The sequence below is a fragment of the Geospiza fortis genome, unplaced genomic scaffold, assembly GCF_000277835.1.
Source record: "Geospiza fortis unplaced genomic scaffold, GeoFor_1.0 scaffold603, whole genome shotgun sequence".
Classification (NCBI taxonomy): Eukaryota; Metazoa; Chordata; class Aves; order Passeriformes; family Thraupidae; genus Geospiza; species Geospiza fortis.
Genome location: NW_005054460.1, coordinates 365,573 through 388,225, shown reverse-complemented (window position 1 = coordinate 388,225; position 22,653 = coordinate 365,573). Strand labels below are relative to the sequence as shown.

Here is a 22,653-nt window from a genome sequence, read left to right as displayed (position 1 = left end):
GGTTCAAAGCAAATGGTGGAGTTAAAAAAAAAAAAGAAACAAAGAATGAGAGAGAGCACAAAAGAGATTGGAAATAGAAATTAGAGAGACAAACAATAGCAAACTTAATGGAGACACATGCCAGAGCGCTGGAATCCTAAATTAGACCCTATATACTTTCAGGCAGTAAAGCTTCACAGATGCAGAGAAAGATACTATCTTCTTTCTGGAAACAAAACATCCTGAGCAGACAGAGGAAAACAAAGCAAAACAGAAGACTATCCTGCATCAGAATATGAAAGTTATATTCAAAGCAGAAAAAACAAAGGCATTCAAAGTCAACATAAAAAGTTTCAGCAGCCAACATGAACAGTTTCTTTTCCAAATGTACATACAAAGCATGCAGTCCAAGCTGAAATATTTACAACAAGAATGCTCAGAGACTTTTTACACTTCTGCATTAATGTCACAGTATCTGGAGGTATCCAAAGGCTTGGAAAACATACCATTTCGTTTTCCTCTTCATCTTTTTCATCTTCTAAGAAGCGAATTGCACTGACTCTGTTCACTGCCCGCTCATTCCATGTTTCATCTGACATCTCATTCACCAAACTCTCCAATGCACCACATCGTGGTAGGTTATCTGTTGGAACAGGAAAATGTAACTCAAGATTCACAGCAACATGCATGTGAAGTCACACAATCAACAGCTTTATTGTTCATAATTGCAACATTGCACAATCATTCATCCAATACCTACAAGTGGCTATTTCTACTGTTTTTGGAAGAAAACAGAACTTGCATTAGTTTTCTGTTATCAAGTACCTACACTAAATGGTTTCTGTATAAATTAGGAATTTCTGTACTTGGACTGTTTCAGAGTTTTAGAGTACTGGCTATATAATTTAATATACTTGCCACTATAATGCTTTTCTTGTGGAACATGGCTGCCAGCTGACATTAGCCAGTTCCCTAAATAGCATTCCATAACATAGGATCATTGCTTTTACTAACGTCATCCTTTCAGTATTGCTAGGCAAATGCATCCAACAATCTAAATTCCATGCTTTCTACCCTTGAAGTCATGAGATTCATCTGGAGAGGAGGAAATCTAATTTCTAGTAGTGACGTCTTTAAAGAAAGTCAAGTCAACCTCTGTTACTCTTCTTGAACTAGCTTAATCCTCTCTAATTCCAATGGGGTTAATTCATACATTTATTTTAATTCTTAACTATTCTTAAAATCCAGGAGCTGCAAACAGAGACATTTCTACACTCCTACTGTTTTAATGGTTTCTATTTGCTCCAGCCATGTATTGATATTAAGCCTGGGTACGTACAATACAGATACCCACAGCTGAATTTTTCTCCTCAGGCCCCTTTGTACTCAGTGGAGAAGAATCCACATGATTTTCTTTTAAAAGTCCATTCTTGGATGGGATAAATCACTCTCCAGTCATTACAGCAGAAATTTAAATATTAGCTCAGATGAATCCCCTTGAATGTTCACATACAGCTCTAAAAGCTTGAGGAGAAAAACATTCAGAAGTTACTGGAGCAGCAACACAGCCAACAAAAGAGTTTATGGTTCCACCTGGCCCAGAGGTAAGTTTCATCACAGAAGGTAAAAGCAACTTATACTGCAATTCTACACTTGTTAATGAATATAATAAAGCTACTGTACGGCACCTCTGCTTGAAAGAAAATTAGCTCGCTAAAAAGTAAAAAGTCCACTGTTTACTATTTGCTATGCAATTTATTCTGCTGGTAAAGAGATTGAAGATGGAAAGCCACCATTTTTCCATATTTATATGTATGTAAGATGTATAATCAATGTACACAAATATGAAACCACTACTGGGCCCACTTGGCAAGCCTCAAAATAGTGATATAAGTAATTCTTTTTCTTCCAGATCTGTATTTTATTTATTGTAGCTGTCATTGTATTTTCAATAATACTCAGTGCCAAGTTCTGAAGTCTTCTGAAGACTAATAGGATAGTAGAAAAAAAAGGTTTAATATTGAAAATTCAACCAGAACTTTGCTACTTTGCTCACTAGAGCTTATGCACATTTTATAAACCTTTACGGGACAACTCAGTAAACAAAGAAGTAATAATTCTGTACATAATGAAAAGCTGGCTCTAGGCACTCACCTTGGCAACCAGACTCAGAAGGCATCTGAGGAAGTAATACACATGTTAAAATCTTTTCTCCTGTTTCAGGGTCTGTGTCAGTCTGAAATGTCAGCAGAGGTTGGGACTGGTTATCAGACAACCACAAAGCCTTCAGCCTTAACGTAGTCAGTGAAATGGGAAGATAGGTCAGCCTAGTTCAAAAAAAGGAAAGTAAAAAAGTCAGGGCAATGCCTGAGAGTCTTAATAGATGGTCATGAAGTCAACTCAAGTATACATCATTGAGTTGGAACAAACAGGATTGAAAGTAATGCCCCTAATAGAAGGCATTGCAGTAGTCATCAATTCCAACTACTCTATTCTTAAAAACAAACAAACAAACAAACAAACAACAAACCTGCAGCTTAACTTTATTATAACTTTATAATCCTCTGAAGCTGAAAACCAGGTAAAACTATGCTGAGCTTTCTCTACTGCAGTAAAGTGCCCTGGAAGGCAGACAGCTGCTTCCCATCAGGAGCTTTACATGTGAACAGTGGCTAGAACAGAAATACGTAAGGGCCTGTGAGACAGCTGCATTGCACAGATGAGATACCATTCTCTTTTCTTCTGTTTTGGGGTTGTTTTTTTTTATTTAACTTCCTACTAAGAAGCTGAACTAATTTGCTGGTTTATGCTTTAATCCACTCATTTTTGTGTGTTGATGTTTGAAGATTTGATGTGAGAAGCTGCGAGGTCAAAGTGGTCTTCCTTGTTACTCACACTGTATCGAGAAAATACAACACTCAATACTGGTGCCACTTGACATTACAGCTTAGTAGTTTCACCTGAAGCTCTATCCATTGCCTAGATTCTCAGTTTTAATACAGAAATATATGAATCCAGAGGGTTTTTTTTAAAAACCTAATTTCTTCCTCAGGGTCAAAGTAATTCAAAAATCACACTCAGGACAACACACAAGTTATGCTACTTTTGGCCCGGGGGAAGACTACTTAGACAATTTCAACAGTAACACTGACATGAATGTCATAACTGGTTTTTTATTACTCTCTTCTTAGACATAATATCTTTTGCTATCAGAAAGAATTAAGTAAATACAGCAAAAGAACATGAAAATACAAAAATCTCTTGCCTGTTTCCAGCAACATCCAGGACATGAAGTTCAGTGGCCTGTGAAATTTCAGAGGGAATTCGAGACAATCTGTTGTCACGTACAGAAAAGACGTTAAGACTGCAGCAGCCCCCAACCTACATTTGAGAAAAGGGGGGGAAAAAAAATCAAGTCTGGTTTTGTTGCAGTACCGCAGTGTAACAAAGGCATGCAGTGCGGGTCAAGGAGTGTGTCACAGCACATTCAAGTTACAATGCCTGCCAGACACTTCCCCCAGAGGTACAGACTGCAAACAAGTGTCAGCTTCCAAGAAGTCTGATCTGTAGCAAGTCTGTAGGAGCACTGTCTTGAACAGCTGCAAATAATGGATAACTTTACATATAGGTCACTTTCTAGGTACCTTTCAGAGCCTTCCACACCCAGAAGAAACCAGTAACCACACAGAAGCTATTCTGTGCCCAACATTCACAAAAAACCATACACTCAACGTTTTCTAGCTCTAGGTTTTACATATTAATTCATTCTTTCCTCATGGCAACTTTTTATCCAAGCAAGTGCAGTGGGCCTTGAAGGAAGGCAAAATGCTAAATATACCAACTCCCAAAATTTGTTGAGTCCACAAAGATTAATGAAGAGCTCACTATAAGCAGAACACTGAGTAAAATCTTTGATGCCCCGATTCATTAGAAGCACCTCATTTCAACACAATTCCCCCATGAACTGGCCTTCTTTATTTTAATCTAATATCCTCTGTCTCTATCAATTTATCCAAATATAATCATTTGCATTTGAGTGCAAAGATGGCATTTTTCAGTTCTGCCTTTAAAAATCTACATCTAGCACCAAAGGTAGCTGCTTTCACAAAGACAAACCCCCCACAATTGATCTTAAAAAACTCATTCCAACTTTATGTTCCAGAGGGAACTTCTATAAACAGGAAGATTATTAGTTGTAGCAACTCAAAACCTGCTTCAAGTAACTCTTTGTTCCTATTAACAAAGGAAACTTACCTTTGTTTGCTTATTGTACAGAGTTTCAAAAAGCATTGTTGTTTGTTTGCCAGTTCCAAAACTCAACAGAAGAAGGGGAAAAAAGATTTTTCTTTTCTTACTCCAAGGAATAGAGGCAAAATATCCCAATGCCATTTGAAGCTTTCAAGTTAAGCAGACTTAGAATCTAATTATAGAGTTAGAGTCCAAACTAAACTCAGTGGAAAATCTCAGATCAAAAATGAGAGGACATCTATAGTGACATATATCTAAGAAGGTTCTCCTCTCACACTATAGCCAATATGTAACTACGCCTTGGCCAGGAGTCCCCAAAATTAGGATGAAATTATTGTGTTCTTGTTAACTGTCAGTTGTGTCTTTGCAAAACCCACAATTCAGTCCAAACCCAAGACTGAGATTAAAGACAAACAGCACAAAATATTTTAACCAGTCAAAGGAAAAATAGTGTTGATTTAACATACACTATTTACTAAGGAAAAAGCCACTTTTAAAGGATGCAACTATGACTCACAAAATAAAACAAATGGAGCATTTACATTCCACTCACCTTCCTTTGTATCAAAAATGCTTTTTAACAGAAGAAAACAGCAATCAGCTGCTCAAGACTTCTGATTCACAAGCTATTTACAGCAGAAAGTTAAAGTGCTACATTCTTGACAAAACAAAATCTGTGCTATTTCCTTTAAATCACTGCACTTTTAAGATGCAGCTACTTCACAAGATTATCAGTTTTCCCAGCCCTGTGTGTACAACAGAACCATGAACCTTGCAAGCCATTTTAGCTTGTGAATCAAAGCCCTTAGAAACCAGCACTCAAATAGTAAGCAAACATTTCTTGGTTCAAGAATTCCACTATTCACTTTAAAGCGTGTATAAATTTTTAAATAATGTGTCTTCACACGTTCACAGAGCACAGTGTGATATTAAAAACAATATATACACACTAAGTGTCTAATTGGTGTTGCTAACATGAGGAGCCGTGAAAAGCAAGAAATACAATTAGGGAATGTTAATGAGCTGGCAAGTGATGCCCTCAGTGTACACAAAGTGTCCCTTTTCATGAATGAAGTTTGTGTTACTCAGTCTTGGAGCATGGAGATCGAAACAGGTTAGCCAAACAAACAAAGTAAAGCCATGCAGCCCTGATGAGACCAAAATTTCTGTAATTTTGACAATGGGAAAATGCAGCAGTGGAATTGGGACAGCTTGAGTCATCATGCATTTAAAGCAGCTTAATGAAAGTAATAGGAGAACCATGGACTGAAGAATACTTACAGGGTTATCAATTTACCTGACCCATAATTTTCCAAGCGGCTAACAATTAAGAAAATACAAGAGATGTTCAATTTATTTTTCTTTATCCATACTAGACAAGAGCATGCCAACAAATGGAGACAGAACATACATTCTTCTACTGCCAAAGAGGGTTGTAACTCCTAAATCATTTAAACTTCAGTTGATTTAACTTTGCTCGCTATCAGTCAACAGGCTGCTGTTCAAAAGTTTTGTTTCATTCAAAGGTAGTTAAGACCTTTTATTTTAATAGGGTAGTAGCGTAGATAAAAAAGAGACACTGATTTTTTTAAATGAAACTGTTTTTAGAAAATGCAGAAAGCATTGCATTGAATGAGATATGACAAAGGAAAAAAAGACAAGCTGACAGTTAAAAATCAGCTAAAATCTTTGTCATTTCAAACAAAGATAGCACCCATCCAGCAGTACAGAAAGACACCAGGTCCAATGTTTGAAAACCTAAACATGAAGCCATAACACGGAGGCAAAGTGCACACACTACACGGCATGCAGAAAGGAAAACACTGCTGGGGCCACCATGAAGTTACACGGTACCAGAACATCACTGGTTTGGCTCACAGTGGCTAACTGAGGAAGAGCCATGCTTTCCAAGGGTCACATGCTCACAACAAACTGAGCCAGACCACCACATCTGCACCATGGACACATCTGAGGTCACAAGCCCATTCACCAGTTAAGCACACACTGCATTTCCAGCACAGACTTCACTTAATGGGGACAAGCATGTGCTTAGGCACATGTTCTAGGCACGTGAGTAACTGTTCCAAGGACTGGAGGCTTAAAGAAGTCCTCACACTCTTCTGTAGTGAGCAGGACATCAAGAAAAGATCTCACATGAGTTGTGCATGCCTAAGTCGTACTCCTGAGACTTAGTTCATTTTAGCAACTTTAGTATAAGGGTTATTGACTTGTCACATCACGCCAGCTTCAAAGAACAGTGAGCCTAGATAAAGGAAAACCACAAAAACAAAGCCCACAGGTCAGTCAGGCAGTAAATGGTCATTACTATGAAGTGCTAGTTTTAAGATCATTGGTACTATGAAGATGGAACAAAACTGCTTATTTGCATTCAGGTAGGCTTGATTGAGAAGATGATTGTCACTAGGAGACCTCTGGATTCCACACAAAACTTCAACCCTTTAAACCCTTTAATGGATGATCTTATTGCTCTTTTCTTCTATCTCAGTCTGAGGCTCATCTTTCTGACAGCTTCCTCATTCTGGAGAAACAGTAAGGCTTGGACAAACATAGGAAGTCAGCTCAGTTGCTAAAACTCCCGCCATGTTCTCATCATGACCAGCATTTAGCACTTCACCCTCCTGCTTTTTGCCATTCATACACCCAGTACTAGTCCATCCTAGACAGTCCTCCACAAACTGCAAGTCTTAAAAGAATGCTTCTCTGCTGGTGTTTCTAATGACTCTAAAGTACATCTGTTTACTACTCAAAAGCTATGAATCAATTTTGCTGTCCTTTACCAGTTAGCATCTTTCACACAGGTATAAGCAATGCAAAAAAAACCATTATGACAAATACTGTAATGATCAGTCTTCAGTTGTCATGTGAATAGCTAAAAGTCCAGTGACACATCTCTTTTATTCAACTCTCAAAACAGCTGTCAGCACCAAAAACTCACACAGACTTATACAAGTCTGATAAATATAGTGGTAATTTAAACACAGTTCCTCTTGTGCTGCAAAATCTTTTCCAGCATGTCATATCCAACATTTTGTTTGGGTTCAAAGTAAATAAAGTCAGAATTTTCCTTGGTTCCACATAAAGTATACTAATTCTTTAACTGCAAGCACAGAATACATTTAGGGGTGGAAAAAACTGCCCAATTCATTATTATTAACTATTATTGTGTTGTCATTATTAACTTTAAATTGGCTACGAAAATCTTCAGCAAACTCACTTCAACACCTTCAAGAGTAGGAGAGGAGCTCACCAAGACAGCTTCTCAGCTCTCTGACTCAAGACAAGTTTTCCTGCACTTTTCCTTAGTACCCTTTTTTTTTTACCTCTGAGACACACATACTTCTACACAAATGAAGAAAGAGACAGGACATCAAAAGTTAAAATCAGAAAAACAAAGTGGTCCCCACTCATTTAAAAAAAAAATTAAAAAGCACAGTTATTGCCAAAAAACCCCCTGTAGTTTTACCTAATGGAGTAATAATTCTTACAATACACCTCAGAGCCAGGAAGGACACATTACCAGATCTCTGCTGGGTGTAAAGACTCATTAACAAAAGCATATAAACTGGAAAACATTCCAAGGAGGTTATTTATGCAAGTGCCAAAATCAACACACCAGTTTCATCAGCATTCCTGTGCCAGGGTGGGATTTCAACACCAAAGAGTCACCAGACAGGTCTTTCAAGTTTAGGGGGAAAAACATTTCTAACTATGAACAGGTTTAGACATTCTCAGTTCTTGCTGAAGTCTGTTTTACCACTTCAGTCAGAGAGGCGCTAAGCTGCAGAACAAGATGCTGTAGATGAAATCTGTCAGTGACTCAAGCCTTGGTCACACATTCAGTTCTTCCAGGTTTTACCTTTATCACCACACAATACAGAAGAACCTTTGAACCAGGAAACTTGGAAGGTGTATTTGCATACAAACTCCTCAATAATCCCAAGTCAAGACATTTTACACCAAAAGATGAAGAATGCTTTTACAAGTGTGCCTTGAAGCCATCTTGCAATATAATGGTTTAACACACTGACTCAAAACCAAATTCTCTTAAACTGTTTAACAAAACCAAATCCAACCAACATCCTTCTACCCCCTTCCCCAAAAAAAACCACACACCACCACAGAAAAACTAAAACTCAGAGATTATCTCACCAGGCACATAATTTTCACCATCCTACCTATAAAAGTGGTCTTTCCTACAGGACTAATTCTGGCAACACCAAGCAGATACAGTATTGGGTACATGTACTCTTCTCTCCAGCTGAATTCCACTTTTTTCTACACATATTAAAAACTGTGTCTCTATCCCTCTCCAACAGAAACCAGTAACAGCCTCTCCCACATCCATTTTTTATTGGGATGAAGACCACATATGCACAGCTGCTCTAGCACTCTGTAAGGGAGAGAAAGAATGGAAGAGGTAAGAAAAACACGTAAAGGAAAAGGTACTGAGGAAAAATATCTCCAGTGTATACTCTACTTCTGCATCCAACTGTGCTTCTGTGAGTTGATACTCACAAGTATTAATTTTGTACTAGTACTAATTTTGATGTGCAGAGGTCTGAGACCCCAGTCTTGGCCATACTTTCTCAGGAAACATCTTAAGCAACACCGAGCAGGCAGGGATGTTTAAAATTACTTCTGTCAGAAGCTTGTGCTTGAGTTATTTATTCTTTCTATTTGTAACATTACCACCTTGGAATTCAAATGCACTGATCAAGAGTGAAATGACCCCGCAGTTAGAGAAGGGCTGACTTCCTTTAAAATTAAATAATAAAAAATTAAATATTGGCAGAGCAAAGCATAAAATCTTTACATGTAAGATTTTCAAGGCATTTGTTCTAATGAGACAGACACATTTATGTGTACTTCTTTAAAAGAAATATAAAAATTCTATTTCAAAATCGTTGATAGGGAGCCAAAGAGCTCTGCTTCCTCTGTTTCCCTGCCAAGCTCCCTTGGGAACCACCCTCTCTCATTTTTATTTCCTGGACTTCCACAACGCCCCAAAGCTCACCTGATTCCAGACACCACCTTCCATTTTCTCATTATTCACCTTCTCCAAACACAGGCTCATCCCTATCTTCAGTCCACTTCTGTGCAGGTGTCCCCTCCCTCTCTCATGTGCACTGATGTTCTCTAGACACATTCTCATTCTTCACTTCACCCTCGGATATCCCCCAACTCCTTCACCAACTGAGCAACACATTCCACCTCTGAAAAACATTGCTGGTTCCAAGCCTTCAGTATCTTGCTCAGCATTAATGCCTGTATTGTTCTGAACTGAGCTCCTGACCCCACCATACCCCCAAACAGACACAATTCCATTTTCACCCAGCTTCACCTGCTTCTGCAGCTGAGCCCTCTCCTCTTGCCTGCTCCTTCCAGGCCACACTGACTGCCCTTATGCACCACCTCCAATATCACATATTCCATTAACTGAGAAAAGTGCTTATACACTACACAAGCTATTAATGGCCAATCTGGAAATAAATCGTACCAGTAAAACTTTCCATGCAAAACTCAGAACAATTCTGCTCAAAGGTGGAGTGGACATAAAATTGCACAAGTCTCAAGTACAGGTATTTTAGCAAAGAAAGTCTTCTGCTGAATGAACACAAGATCAGAAAGATATTAAGCTGTTAGAGAGCATCCAAAAGAGGGCAACAAAGATGGTGAAGGGCCTTGAGGGGAAGTTGTATAAGGAGCAGCTGAGGTCACTTGGTCTGTTCAACCTGGAGAGGAGAAGACTGAGGGGAGACCTCACTGCAGTTACAGCTTCCTCATGGAGGAAGAGGAGGGACAGATACTGATCTCTTCTCTGTGGTGATCAGTGACAGGAACTGAGGGAATGCCCTGAAGTTGTGCCAAGGGAGGTGTAGGCTGGATATTACAGAACCCTGGTTTCTTCACCCAGGGTTGCTGGGCAATGGAACAGCTCCCCGGGGCAGTGGTCACAGCACATCCTGACAGAGTTCAGGAACAGTGCTCTCAGGCACATGGGATGACTCTTGGGGTGTCATGTGCAGGGCCGGGAGGTGAACCCCTGATGGGTTCCTTCCAACTCAGCATCTTATGATGAAAACTGCTATCACATACCAATCCTAGTAGTCTTCCCAGGATCTTGTCTCTTGCTAGCCATCATTCAACCTGTCTGGGTAAGCCCTGTCACAATTCTTTGCTCAAAACCAGAAGCACCACAGTAGGGAAGACACTGTTTTGCTAGAAAAGCTGCAGTACTCACATGTCTCACCCCTCACCTTTCCTCAATTAGGTGACTGGCCTGTGGCAGCTCAGACCCAGGACACTGGAATTGTTGCTGTCAGTGCCACAGCAGGATTCTCTGCCCCTGCTTGATCCCTCTTCTTCAGACAATCAGCTCTCACCCATCTCCTTGCCACTTCACTTCCTTCTCACACCTCCTTCTTGAGCTGTCCAAGCTCCATAAAGAAGTGAGCCAGAGCTGATACTCCTCTCAATTACCATCCATTGGCTGTCACCTGAGTACATAACCTTCCTTCTCCTTAAGTGACTGAAACTGGAGAACAATAGCTCAGAGCCACATGTTAGATAACAAAATTTAAAGGGAGAACTACTTGGATAAAAATTACAGAGAAAAAGTAGTACAAATAAGAACCAACTCACAGTTCCATGCTGCAATCACAGGATGATGCTTTCCCAACTTCTTTCCACAATTTACTGCTGAACTAAACTTGTAAAGCCTTCATTATATTTAGTTTCACAACACAAACTCTAGCCTCATTTCATTCCACACACTGTTACAACAGACAAGAAGTCCTAGTGTTCATAGTTGTAAAATATGAGGTATCTTGGTCACATTACATCCTTATGTTTAAGCACAGAAGTAGTCCAGAGATCTCCAACAGCAAAAAGACTGTCAAGACAGTCACTGAGCCACTTTTCAGAGTATGAAACCTTCCCTTTGATATTGGTCACTGGAGCGAGGTGAGGAAGAGTGTGGCAGTAGTTTCATACTACATGCAGAAGAGACATATTAGTGTCGCATTCACCCTACCAGAACTCCAAGTCTTCAAATAGTGCAGGACCTGACATCCATACTGGGAATTACCAGTTAAAAGCTAATTAGACCCAAGTTAGTTACAAGCTAATTAGATCCAAGCCTTTCTGTTCAACTGCAAAGACATTTTGCACTTCCAAGCCATCAAATCACTACGGTTTAGATCTAGTGGACAAGTTTCTGGTTGTGATCAGTTTGGAAAGAATACCCACTGGACCAAAGTTGCCTGCTACTTCTCATAGGCATTTGAAATCAAGAGTTTTCTGTTTCTATAATGTCATCAGCACAAAACTTACCTCTTTGGGCAAAGATGTTAATTTGTTTCTATCAGCATTCAAATTGTTCAGCTTCTTTAGCTTTCCAATGCTCTTCGGCAATGACTGCGCCAACAAAAACAAAATAATATACAAACAATTCATAAATAAACAGAGTCAGGAAAAACCACTTAACTCACTTTTAAAATTAATTAACAGTCTGATCCACTTTCAAAATTGAAGTGTAGTTAATCCTCATTACTGCCAGACTTTCCAAAGAAGATCCAAAGGTTTACACTGCAGAACAAGTGTCTAGGAATGTCAGTTTCTAACACAAATTCACTCATTAATTATCTCTGCACTACAATAACAGACACACAGCAGCTGTGTACAGAATGCATGTACATAGGTGTATTATCCAACTTTACACTCCCAAATTTGCTCCTCAGTTAGCTATCTCCTACTCAGGTGCTATGAATTGACTGTTGGAGAGGCATCTTCTTAACAGTCCTAAGCTTCTAACTCAACCAAGTACCAAGTGAGCTTAAGAAATGATCAACCCTAGTTTATTTAAAGACACCTACTCTCCAAGTGTCAGTGTCACATGAAGTTTCAAAATAATGGAAGGAAACACCTAACAGAAGGAATTCTGAGATTTTATTTTAATTGATCACATATCATATTTAACACCTGTCTAGAGCAGATCAGCAGAGCAAGGAGCAGTACAAGTTCTGCAGTGCTCAGGGCTTCTATTCAGGTCCTGCAAGACTGATCCAGATAATGCACAGCAAAAACTGGCAATAATGCAATACAGCACAAACCCCCCATCAAAACCACAACTAAGTAAGTGATACCTGCACTCCACATGCTCCAATTCTCTCACTGGTCATGAAAGACCCAGGAGTGAATATGTAAATGCTTAAGCATTGAAGGGTGGATTGTTACTACACACAATGTGATCTCCACATTCATTTAACAGGTAAGAAATAAGATGCATTTAAAGAAAATGCAGTGCTTAGCAGTAGCAAGGGTGAGTAACCTAACGAGCTAACTGATTCAGCACTTAACAGCAGCTCTTATTACCACCTGCCATTTGAGCAGCCATGACCATGCATACCTGCAGTTGGTTTTCTGTGAGAACTAGTTCAGTAAGGCTTTCACAGTCTCCAATGGAATCAGTTAGCTGGATCAGCTTGTTCTGATCAACCTTCAAAATGGACAGTCTCCGCAATTTTCCTGGACAGAAACAACAACATGGATTTTTAGTCTAGTATTCTCCAATACCTTTAAATACGTACATTTTTACTGCTGCAAAACTTCCAGAAGTCTTCTAAAACAGTAATTTTTTTTTAGGTAAAATAAAATAACCCAAGCACTGCTTCACTTAGTGCTTGCACTATTTCTGCAAGTTTTAATACCACTGAATTCATACTCAATATAAGTATTCATAGCCAACATTTAATCATAATAAATTGCAATGAAGTTACAATCTGAATGATATCCCATGTAAATACCAACGATGTGTCTACCCAAATGCCTATAAACAAGTGAAAATTATCTGTTTGTTCCTCAATTATACATGTTTATTAATAAAGGAATGTTCAGAAGATCACCTACACCTAATCAGCCACAGTGAGACTGTCTTGCACTGAAGTGACAGCCCAAACCCAAACAGGATCAAGGTATCTTTGTCCTAACAGAGAACCTAATTAGTCAGACAGGAAACCTAAGTTTATTCTTTAGATGAGAAATCAAACTTCTTTTGAAGGTCATTTTCTCATGAAGAACAAAATACTGTTTCAGCACAGAAAACTAAATTTGTTCTACTCCTTTGTATCAGAATGGTCTTTGGTGCAAAAGCTGACTCAGGCAGAGCCCATAACAGAGAATTCAGGAGATAACACTAGGTGCTGATACCTCACTGCCATCTCTGTGTGGTCCAAAACAGCTGTAATAGTCTGGAGTATCAAATTCACTGATGATGCTAAATCACGAAGGGATGTCTGACACAGAAAGACAGCAACTAAACAGAAACCTGAGGCTTAGCACAGAGAAGTGCAGAGCTCTGCACCCAAACAAAATAAACCTGTGCACCAGCACAGGCTGGGAAGTAAAATAAACAGCTATACAAGAGTCCTGCTGGAAAGCACATGGATACTATGGTGAGCACCAGGCTGAATAGTAAAGAGCAGTGAGCTCTCATCAGAAACAAACACCAACTAGACTACATTAGAATTATAGCCAACAGATCAATGGAAGTTGCTGTATCCTATCAACCTGAAATTAGTGAAACCACACCTGTAAAATCATTCTCAGTTTCAAGTAATGTCCTGTCTTCCTCCTCAACTCCCCTGTTCAAGTGATGGGGGCCCAGTAGGAAGCTATCAGGATGGCCAGAGCACATGTGAGCTGAGGCTGAAGGCATCTGGCAGCTGCCCAGAGCCCCTTGCAGGGCAGTTATGGACACAACAGAGCCAAACTCTCCTCTGCAGGGGCAGATGAGGTAGCAATGGCTGCAAATCACAGCGTGGGTGATCCCATCTGGACCCCAGGAGCAGCTTCCTCAGTGAGAGGTGGTGCAGCACTGGCACAGGCTGCCTGGGGGTGCTGGAGCTCCATCAGAGCTCTGGGGGCTGAGGAGATACAGACACAGCTGACCTGAGCCACTGCTGCTGGTGAGAGCCCTGCTTCAAGAGCTCTACAGATCCACCAGTCCCACCAAGGATCCAGTGATCAGCTGGGCAATGCCCAGGAGCTTCCACAGAGACCAGCAAAGTTCTCTTCTGCCAAGCTCTGTCCAGCCACGTGCATGGGCTGCTGACTTTCAGGAGCTACAGCTCCATTTCTGATGTACAACTGTACTGGCCAGCACAGGTCAGCAGAGAGGGCTGCTACAACTCCCTGTCAAACACAAATCAGAGAGGGCTGCTACAACTCCCTGTCAAACACAAATCAGAGAGGGCTGCTACAACTCCCTGTCAAACCCATGTTAGGCAGCTGTAGGACTCACAGTTGTCAGCCCACTCCCCAAGTCTAACTTCTAGAGAAGGTTTTCTTAGTCTTATACAGAATATATAGGAAGGGGGAAGGACTGATCACTCTTTTCTGAATGTTTAATATGGTTAAACCATATTCACAAGTCCTCCTTCCCCTACACCTTTTTTTTTTTTTAAGTCCTCTCAAGGAGAAGGCACACTCCTAAAACATGGAACTTCCCAGAAAAACAGCTGATGAGTAGAGGAAAAAAAAGCTTGTTCATCTACTTGTCACAAGTACTGCATGGGTAAAAAACATACACCTTAAAAAAGGCACTGGTAACGCTTCAGGAAACAATCTTCAGTTACTGAACCCAATCTATGGGGTGAGACACAGAAAGGTTGTAGTTTGAATCCTCAAGGCAAGGATTAATGCACTGCAAGGCAAACAGTCTTCTACTAGGTTCAGTAGAGGATTAATCACATTGTCCAGTTGAAGATAAATACACATCACCATTCAAAATTCTGTATTTTTTGTAGTGATACTTTCAGTCAGGCTTATCACTTGACCCACAGCATGTTACAAGCTAACATTTTACAGTGTTAAAGAGATCTGATGGTGAAATGGATACAATGGGAACTGAAGGGACATATTAACATTTATGTTGTTTGGGAGGTATCAAGTGAAGACTGAAAGAGGATTATGAGGGAGTCATTATGCAGACAATTAAAATGCAACATTAATAGAGCTATGCATTTGTTACTCAGCAATAGGAATAAAAAACAACATGAGACAAGCTCATCTCTTGCACAAAAAGACTTTAAAAACCCAAATGACTTCCACTTACAGTGGGTTAAATGGTTCTGTGTGATAGCATTCACTTTGGACTCACCAATGCCATCAGGTAAGACCTGAAGTAAATTCTGAGAAACAAGCAAGTCTGTTAAAGAAGTCAGACCACTAATTTCTTCAGGAAGGCATTCCAATTTATTTTCAGAAACATCCAGACAAAGCAGGTTTTTCAGGTTTCCTACTTCCTGCGATACAAGGAAAAAAATTTAAGTCATGCCCAAACACGTAAGAAAGCACTTTGAAAAATGTACCATCACAATGAAATTCCACAAAGAAAAACAATTATCTGTATGACCTCTTAACTGGCCATTCTTTGTATGACCTCTAAAAGCAGAAAAAAAGTAAATATTTACATTTTACATATGATAAACTATCCGAGTGATTCAGTCACACTTTCTGATTTTAAATATTAAACTGGCTTCAGTAGTCAGGCAAGCTATGCTGAGCACACCCCGGCAAGCACCAGCCAAACCTGGAGTTTTCCTCAAGTAAAGACTGCAGAGTTGTTTTTTTCAGAATGGCAGATTATCAACCACCACCTAAGTAAAGTCTACTCCTCCCAATCAACCCTAGGCAAATTAAGATTAGTCTCTCTTGGCTGCTACAGCAACATGCCATGACATCTAGGGATTTCGTATCTTCACATCTCCCAACTACAACAAATGTAGAAATAAGAACTGGGGGTGTTGCTTTAGCAATTATGTTTGAACTGCCAAGTTATACTGCTATCACCTACTACTATTAATGACTACTTAAGTTTTTATCATGGCAATCCAACCATTAGACAGAAAAATACCTTTGTCTGTTAGCTATCAGAGCACCCCCCCATTCCACACACACACAGACACCCCTATACACACCTGAGGACAGATCTCATTTTAGTCATCCAAATCACCTTTCAGAGAAAAAGCTGAGGAAGAAGTGCCTTCTACTTCTACATATATTAAGTTTTCATACAGCAATGGCCTTGATCCTAACTTACAAGATCAGTTCTTTTTCTTTTGAACTGTCTGCCCCTCAAGAGGATCTTTCATTAAACACATACCCTTTATCCTACAAGTTCATCCTTTCAACTTTGGACAAAATACACAATAACAGCCAGTTTCAATAAAAGTGGCTGCTAAAGTCACACTCCACCTTTTATGAGTGATCATCTCTACTTACTAGGCCAAGCCAACAAAAACAAAGTCAACTAAGCCCACTAAACTGTAACGGATTTACAAGACACACAGTTGACAACGAGATCCATACAGCAAGTAACAGCAAACTGGAAGAGGAACAAAAGAAAACAGGTTTTGACTTGGCTGTAAGGGAAAAAGAGGGAAGAGGAACCATCTCACATATTATAAGAATTTAGAGTGCTGTAAGGTTTAAATGCTAAGTTCCCTTATCCTGTGACTGATATCAGATGGGGGATTTGCCTGCATAAATTAAAATTTCTATTTATGGCAACAGTTCCATTATTGTACTTCTTCTAAACACCATGGTTAATGGATGAAGATGACTACAAAATTCTTTTAAAAAATCATACTCAAAACTTTTAAAACTGCAATTCAGACAGATACACAAGGTGAGGGTTAGCTCAGACAACTAATGGATTCCTGATCTTAGGGCAAGAACTATAAACAGAGTATGTGTCATCCTACAAACTGAACAATGTGCCTATTAGGAAACAATTCTTTTGTCAAAATGCTTAAAAGAAAATTTCTGACAACACAGAGTATCATGGCCAATCCCTTGCAAAGGAATTTTTCAAGAGAAAACACTTACACACCCAAAACCAAACCCAGGCAAAGTAGACTGAGAAAATATTCCATTTTAAAGCACTTCCCTGTAGGAATGAATGAAAATGTTTTCTTTCAAGAACATCTTCAGAACAGTAGCAGTAGAGCTCATTTTTACCTGAGGTATTTCAGCTAATTGGTTTCCGTCCAACCAAAGGTCTTTAAGATTGAAAAGTGCACCAATTGTTTCTGGCTATAACATAAAAAGCAGTAAAGTTAAGTAGCATAGGAGTTTCAAGTAAAAAAAAATTGCCACCCCACAATTACAGTCAAAGTAAACCAATTCTTACTGCACTATTTAGAGGTACCTTGGTTAGAAGTAGCAAGGGCAACTGTATTTGGGAACTCCATCATACAAATTAATTGCTACAGCTTAATAATCTACCATTCTTTCCTGGCATGCACTAACAAATTGCCTGCACACCCTTGACCTACTGAAAATCCATCCAACATTTACCCGAATCACCTTTAGGAGATGACAGATAGATTTCTGGAAGGTCAATCTGCGACAATGTAGGACCTCTCAACCCTCAACAATTTTGCCTCAGCCCCTCCCTGAAGATTCCCACTCTCACCCTGGAAATTTAACTTTCATCTGTGCTTAGCCCATCCAGCTCCTGACACAAGTCCATGTGGTCATTGTAACTGCAAGCATAGACAAGATTTTGTGTTCCTCCACTCCTTTTTATTTCCATAAAAAAGCTGTGCTGCACTCTCATTTTCTGCAGGTTTTTGAGTAAAGTGATACTGTACTCAACAAGACTAAACAGATATGGAAGCACCAGCTCACTGTCAAAATTCATCTGTACCTATAAAAAGACTCTCCCTCCATTCATTTTTCTTTCCTCAGTTTTGGACATCCTACAACCGATTTAATCTAAATTATGCATAAAACAAGACCAATGTGCAGTTTCAGTGCTATATTCTCCCTTACCAAATGATAAAGTTCATTGTTTCCTAAATCAAGTTCTTCTAGTCGCTGCAGCTGGGCAAGTGATCTGTGAGATGAGATAAATCAAAACAAAACCACATTAGACTAAAGCAACAGAAACCCCATGTATTTGAATAAGCTCATTTTACTGAAACTTGCATTTCAAATTACAATGTACTGTAGGCAGACAGTTATTTTACCAGGCACAGACTGTTTGCAGTAGTATCTTACTGAAAAAAAATAATATGGCTTGTCAGTGTAACTGTATGACCTTAAAACTTAGTATAGACAATCAAATCATTACTTTTTTTTTTATTTTAACAGTAAGTCCCCAGGGTAGCAAATGCCACATACTTTAGTATAGTTAGTTAGATTCACTTTTAGGGGAATTTTTTTTTTTACAGTTTGCAACTGGATAAAAATTCCCCATAGTGATCACATAACTATGTGACTCAAGACTCAATATCCATCATTGATCATCTCAACATGATCCATCAATTTCTGAAATACTTCTGGTTTTGAGACTGCAAACAGAGGGTTTTGCACAAAAGGATGTAAAAAAAGTTCAAAGCAACAGACAAGAGAGGGCCACCCTTCAAATCAGGCTCATAGAGCTCTTGCTTACTTTCTCCAAAGCTGCAGTAGCACGAAAACCAGAAAGAATTGTCAGTACATTACTGACAGTCAGGATTTTCGAGGAGCAATAAAACTGTCAACATTTTTGATAGCTTCATACTGACACTGGATGGCCAAACTCAGCTAGCAATTCCTATCTTCTGATCACTGACATTAAAGTGTCTTGTGGCTCACTGCTATGAAGAGCCACAACCAAGGCACTTGGGTAGACTGACAGGAAAAAATTACCCCAAAGCAACTGGGGAAGAGATTCTGATTTTAAAAAGGTAAATCTTTTACAGTATATATTAGATTACCTAAACAAGTAGAAGAGGAGTCACCAAAACTCTTGCAAGAAGCAACCAGATAGCAAAGGAAGGAAGGAAACTCCTTCACTAGAGAAAGAAGAGGCTGTCCCAGGCAGACAAAAAGGATCTCCAAAGTATAAGATACCATATTAGTCTAAGAAAAGACCACCAATTTCTCTGCCATAATACAGACAGTACAGAAACATCTAGATAACTTTTTTCTCCAAAAATCAGAGTGGGTGAAGTCAGACTTCAGACATCAGCAGGCCTAGTTTGCTACCAAGGGTTTCACCTCCAGGTTTTAGAAGCTTTTGGCTACTCAGCCCTGAATACAAACACTTATTTAAATGCTATAAAGGTCTAGAGTGAAAATCTTGGAGCTCTTACTGGTCTACTTTCACAGTTACAAAATTTAACTAGGAGGAAAACCCAAACCACCACTCCCACTGCAGATGGGCTTGTCCAATGCATGCAGGACATGTTTGGTGATGCTGTATGTCATACAGAATATTTTTTTATAGAACACAGACAATCCATGCAGACTGCAGGTTCCTGCTACTAATCAAGTACAACTAGAAGTAATGGATGTAAGTAGATGTTGCTAAAAGAAGGCTGTATCTCATATTGTCAATTGGCTTTGAATATTTTTTCTAGCTGTCATTTGGTTTCATATGTTAGCACATTTTAAGAATAACAACATTTTATGTTCATACAATGAAACACATGCAATGTGACTTACTCAGGTAAATATGTCAGCAAATTTTCTCTCAGTTCCAGTGAAGCCAGGTTATAAAGACTAAAAAAAAAACCCAAAAAACCACATTTTAATACCATTTTACTTTTTATATTCCAGATTCTATGAAGAAAAATGTGCGTTCACACAGTTTAAAACAAGTCGCTATAAACTGATTTTTTGTTGTTTTAATTACACCAGATCATCTTGTGAAAGGCAGAATAGAAAGAATAAGTTTTTGCTTGTTTCTCTGCGATATTTCAACACATTAAAGCTAGGAAGTAAACAGACAAAACACAAATTTCTATTTGTTAAAAGGTTTGTAGTTGCAAACTACTAAACAGAGTATGGTATATTATAAATGAACTGCTTTTACTTACTGGCTTTCAGAATGTGGCATGGGCTACCAAAGTTAGAGAGCACCAGGTAAGCCCATCACTGGCCTAATGACAGCATGCTCATTACTCTAAGTGACATTATGCTGCTAAGTGGCTCGCTTACTCCAGATCCCAGGCTTTTACTAGCATCACCATAGCAACATTCAGATTTCTCAGGGGTTTATTTATGACTAAATGGAACACAGGGAGTCAGACATTATTCCAACACTATAATCTGCTCTAATCCTCCGCCATCACAGGGAAAAATGAAAATCAGATATGGTGACTGCAAACAAGTTTTCGACAACAGAAATATGTTCTGTCCTGGTGTGCAGGGAAGGGAGACAGTGTGCTAGGCCTTGAATAAAATCTAGATAAAAAACAAGAATTCCACTAAATTTGAAATAGATGTTAATTCTAAATTGTACATTTTAGGGAAAAAAAGCCAAACAAGTCCATGCATTAAGACTACATAAAACTGAAATATTTTCTCATCTCAAACAATACCAGCTAACCAAATTACAGAATAATTAGTTAGCTCCAGTAAAAAAACAGCTGATGATAAAACTTAAACCTCAAAAAAAAAGAAATCTTCACATTGCAACTTCAGTACAGTTATCTAAGCAGAGAAAAGCAACAGAATTGATGTAATGATTAGCTAAAAGGCAAAGAAGATTTTTCATGGATTGACTTTTGATGGTGTCTGAAAAATAAAGCCTTATCTCATGCACCTGTTTGATACTGCATTCAAAAAAACAGTGAATGAAATCTCATAGGAGCTTTGATTACGGTCTCAGCAGCCCTTTCCAGCTATTAAAATAAGCACATTTTACTCATTGGGTTCTGTATCCCTCCAGAAGTATAGTTTAAATATACCATACAGACAAAGATACTTTAGTAGAAGTCTATTACAAATTCAATTAAAAGATAAGTGAAAATAATTCTGCTACTGCCACTCAAAATCATTGACAGAAAGAAGCAAGCCATCACTCCAACATCACAACAGAATATTCACACATAAAAATTTTAACACTATAAAACACAAGTCAAGATGGGACAGGGTATCCAGCATCCTCAATGAGTCCAAACAAGTGGGAGAGGAAAGGGGTGATGAGAACCCTTCTCTCCAAAAGGAATGTGGGTCTGCTCTTGCTGGCATTGCCACCCACAGACTGCCATTACATTCATGTTTGCAGGTTTTCTAGAAATCTCTTTCCACCTTCTTTTGAATGTTCCACTTTCTCTTCAAGCTTATATTAGGTGAGGTCCATGATTCATTTTTATCAAGAGAATACAAAAGGGATGTGCACACCTCCAAGCTGCCTTGTAATCTTGTGTTTACACATCACCCCACATCTACTCATCTCCCTCCCCAGCACGCTAAGTGTTGATGAGTAAAATGGTGCAATCTCTTAATTTCTTTTCTTACCTCAGACACCACTTTGGCTGTGGCTGAACAGAAATCTTTGTCAGAAAAACATATTCAACAGCAAGAACTCGGGAACCACCATGTTAACCAGCTGCATCATATCATTAGACTGGGGCAGGCCAGTGAATCAGCTCAAGAAACTGATCCTGCTTAAAAATAACCCCGCAAGGAGAGTAGCACAGATCCTCAATCCAAAACAGAATAAATCCTCTTAAACACCTGGGCCAGTACAGCTGCCAAGAAGGTGCAAGGAAGGCAGCTGTGCTGCAGCACTGTCAGCACTCCCTGGCAGCTGTGCCCCTGTGAGTACCTTGTGAGCATCTCTGCAGAGTGACTGTGGCCCACCACAGTCCCAGCCTAGGTTCTCTTCTTGTGGGAGTCAGCAACCTGCCAGATTATGTTTTCATCTCTAAGGACACAGCTTTCTGAGGGAGAAATGCTTTATTTATTCTACAGCTACTCTCACCCAGAGCATGTTCACAACCCTAACTCCACCCTTGAACAAAAGAAATGATACTGCCCCACACTCCTTTATCCTTTCTACTTCTTCCAAGGTCTTGAGTCCTTGGAATATAAGCAGACCCTAATAAGCAAAATTAAGCTTCCCATCAACATAGAGACCTAAGTCTGTGAAGTTTAAACCAGCAAAGCTGCATTATTAGAGTGAAATACCATGTTTAAAATGGATCCATTTCATAAAGAGGTGAGAAAATGAAAGGAAATTTCCCACTTATTATTCTTATATCGTGACTAGTTACAGAAACGGCTCCCAGCAAACCCATGTGCTGCAACCTAAAATGTGACAACTACTGTATAAAACAGCACCATATAAAAGACAGGATGACGTACTGAAGCACTAATCTCTAATATGTTGAAAAGCAGAGGTATAGCTCATCCTTACACTTACCAATGGGGTCTTAACAAATTGTGTATGTACTAACATTTTCCTGATTTTATGTTCTGTTAAGAAACACAATTTTAAGTATTTTGCAAGAAAAAGTCAACACGACTTGTTATTTTTCAAATATCTTTTCTGATTTAGTAACACTCCCTCCAGAAAGTGCAATCCTTCCTCTTCTCAGCTACAAATAGCTATTTTTCACAATATAC

At 39.1% G+C, this 22,653-nt stretch overlaps 1 protein-coding gene across 1 annotated transcript in view; it reads right to left on the bottom strand.

Annotated features, from left to right (window-relative positions):
* LRRC1 (leucine rich repeat containing 1) overlaps positions 1–22,653 on the bottom strand; it is a 97,861-nt gene that overhangs the window by 2,580 nt on the left and 72,628 nt on the right. The window contains exons 6-14 of the mRNA XM_031062756.1: positions 19,744–19,800; positions 18,085–18,148; positions 17,269–17,343; positions 15,407–15,551; positions 12,656–12,774; positions 11,581–11,664; positions 3,245–3,360; positions 2,134–2,306; positions 486–622 (exon numbers count right to left, since the gene is read on the bottom strand). Coding sequence (XP_030918616.1) covers positions 486–622; positions 2,134–2,306; positions 3,245–3,360; positions 11,581–11,664; positions 12,656–12,774; positions 15,407–15,551; positions 17,269–17,343; positions 18,085–18,148; positions 19,744–19,800 — 970 coding nt within the window. The remainder of the gene's footprint in view (positions 1–485; positions 623–2,133; positions 2,307–3,244; positions 3,361–11,580; positions 11,665–12,655; positions 12,775–15,406; positions 15,552–17,268; positions 17,344–18,084; positions 18,149–19,743; positions 19,801–22,653) is intronic.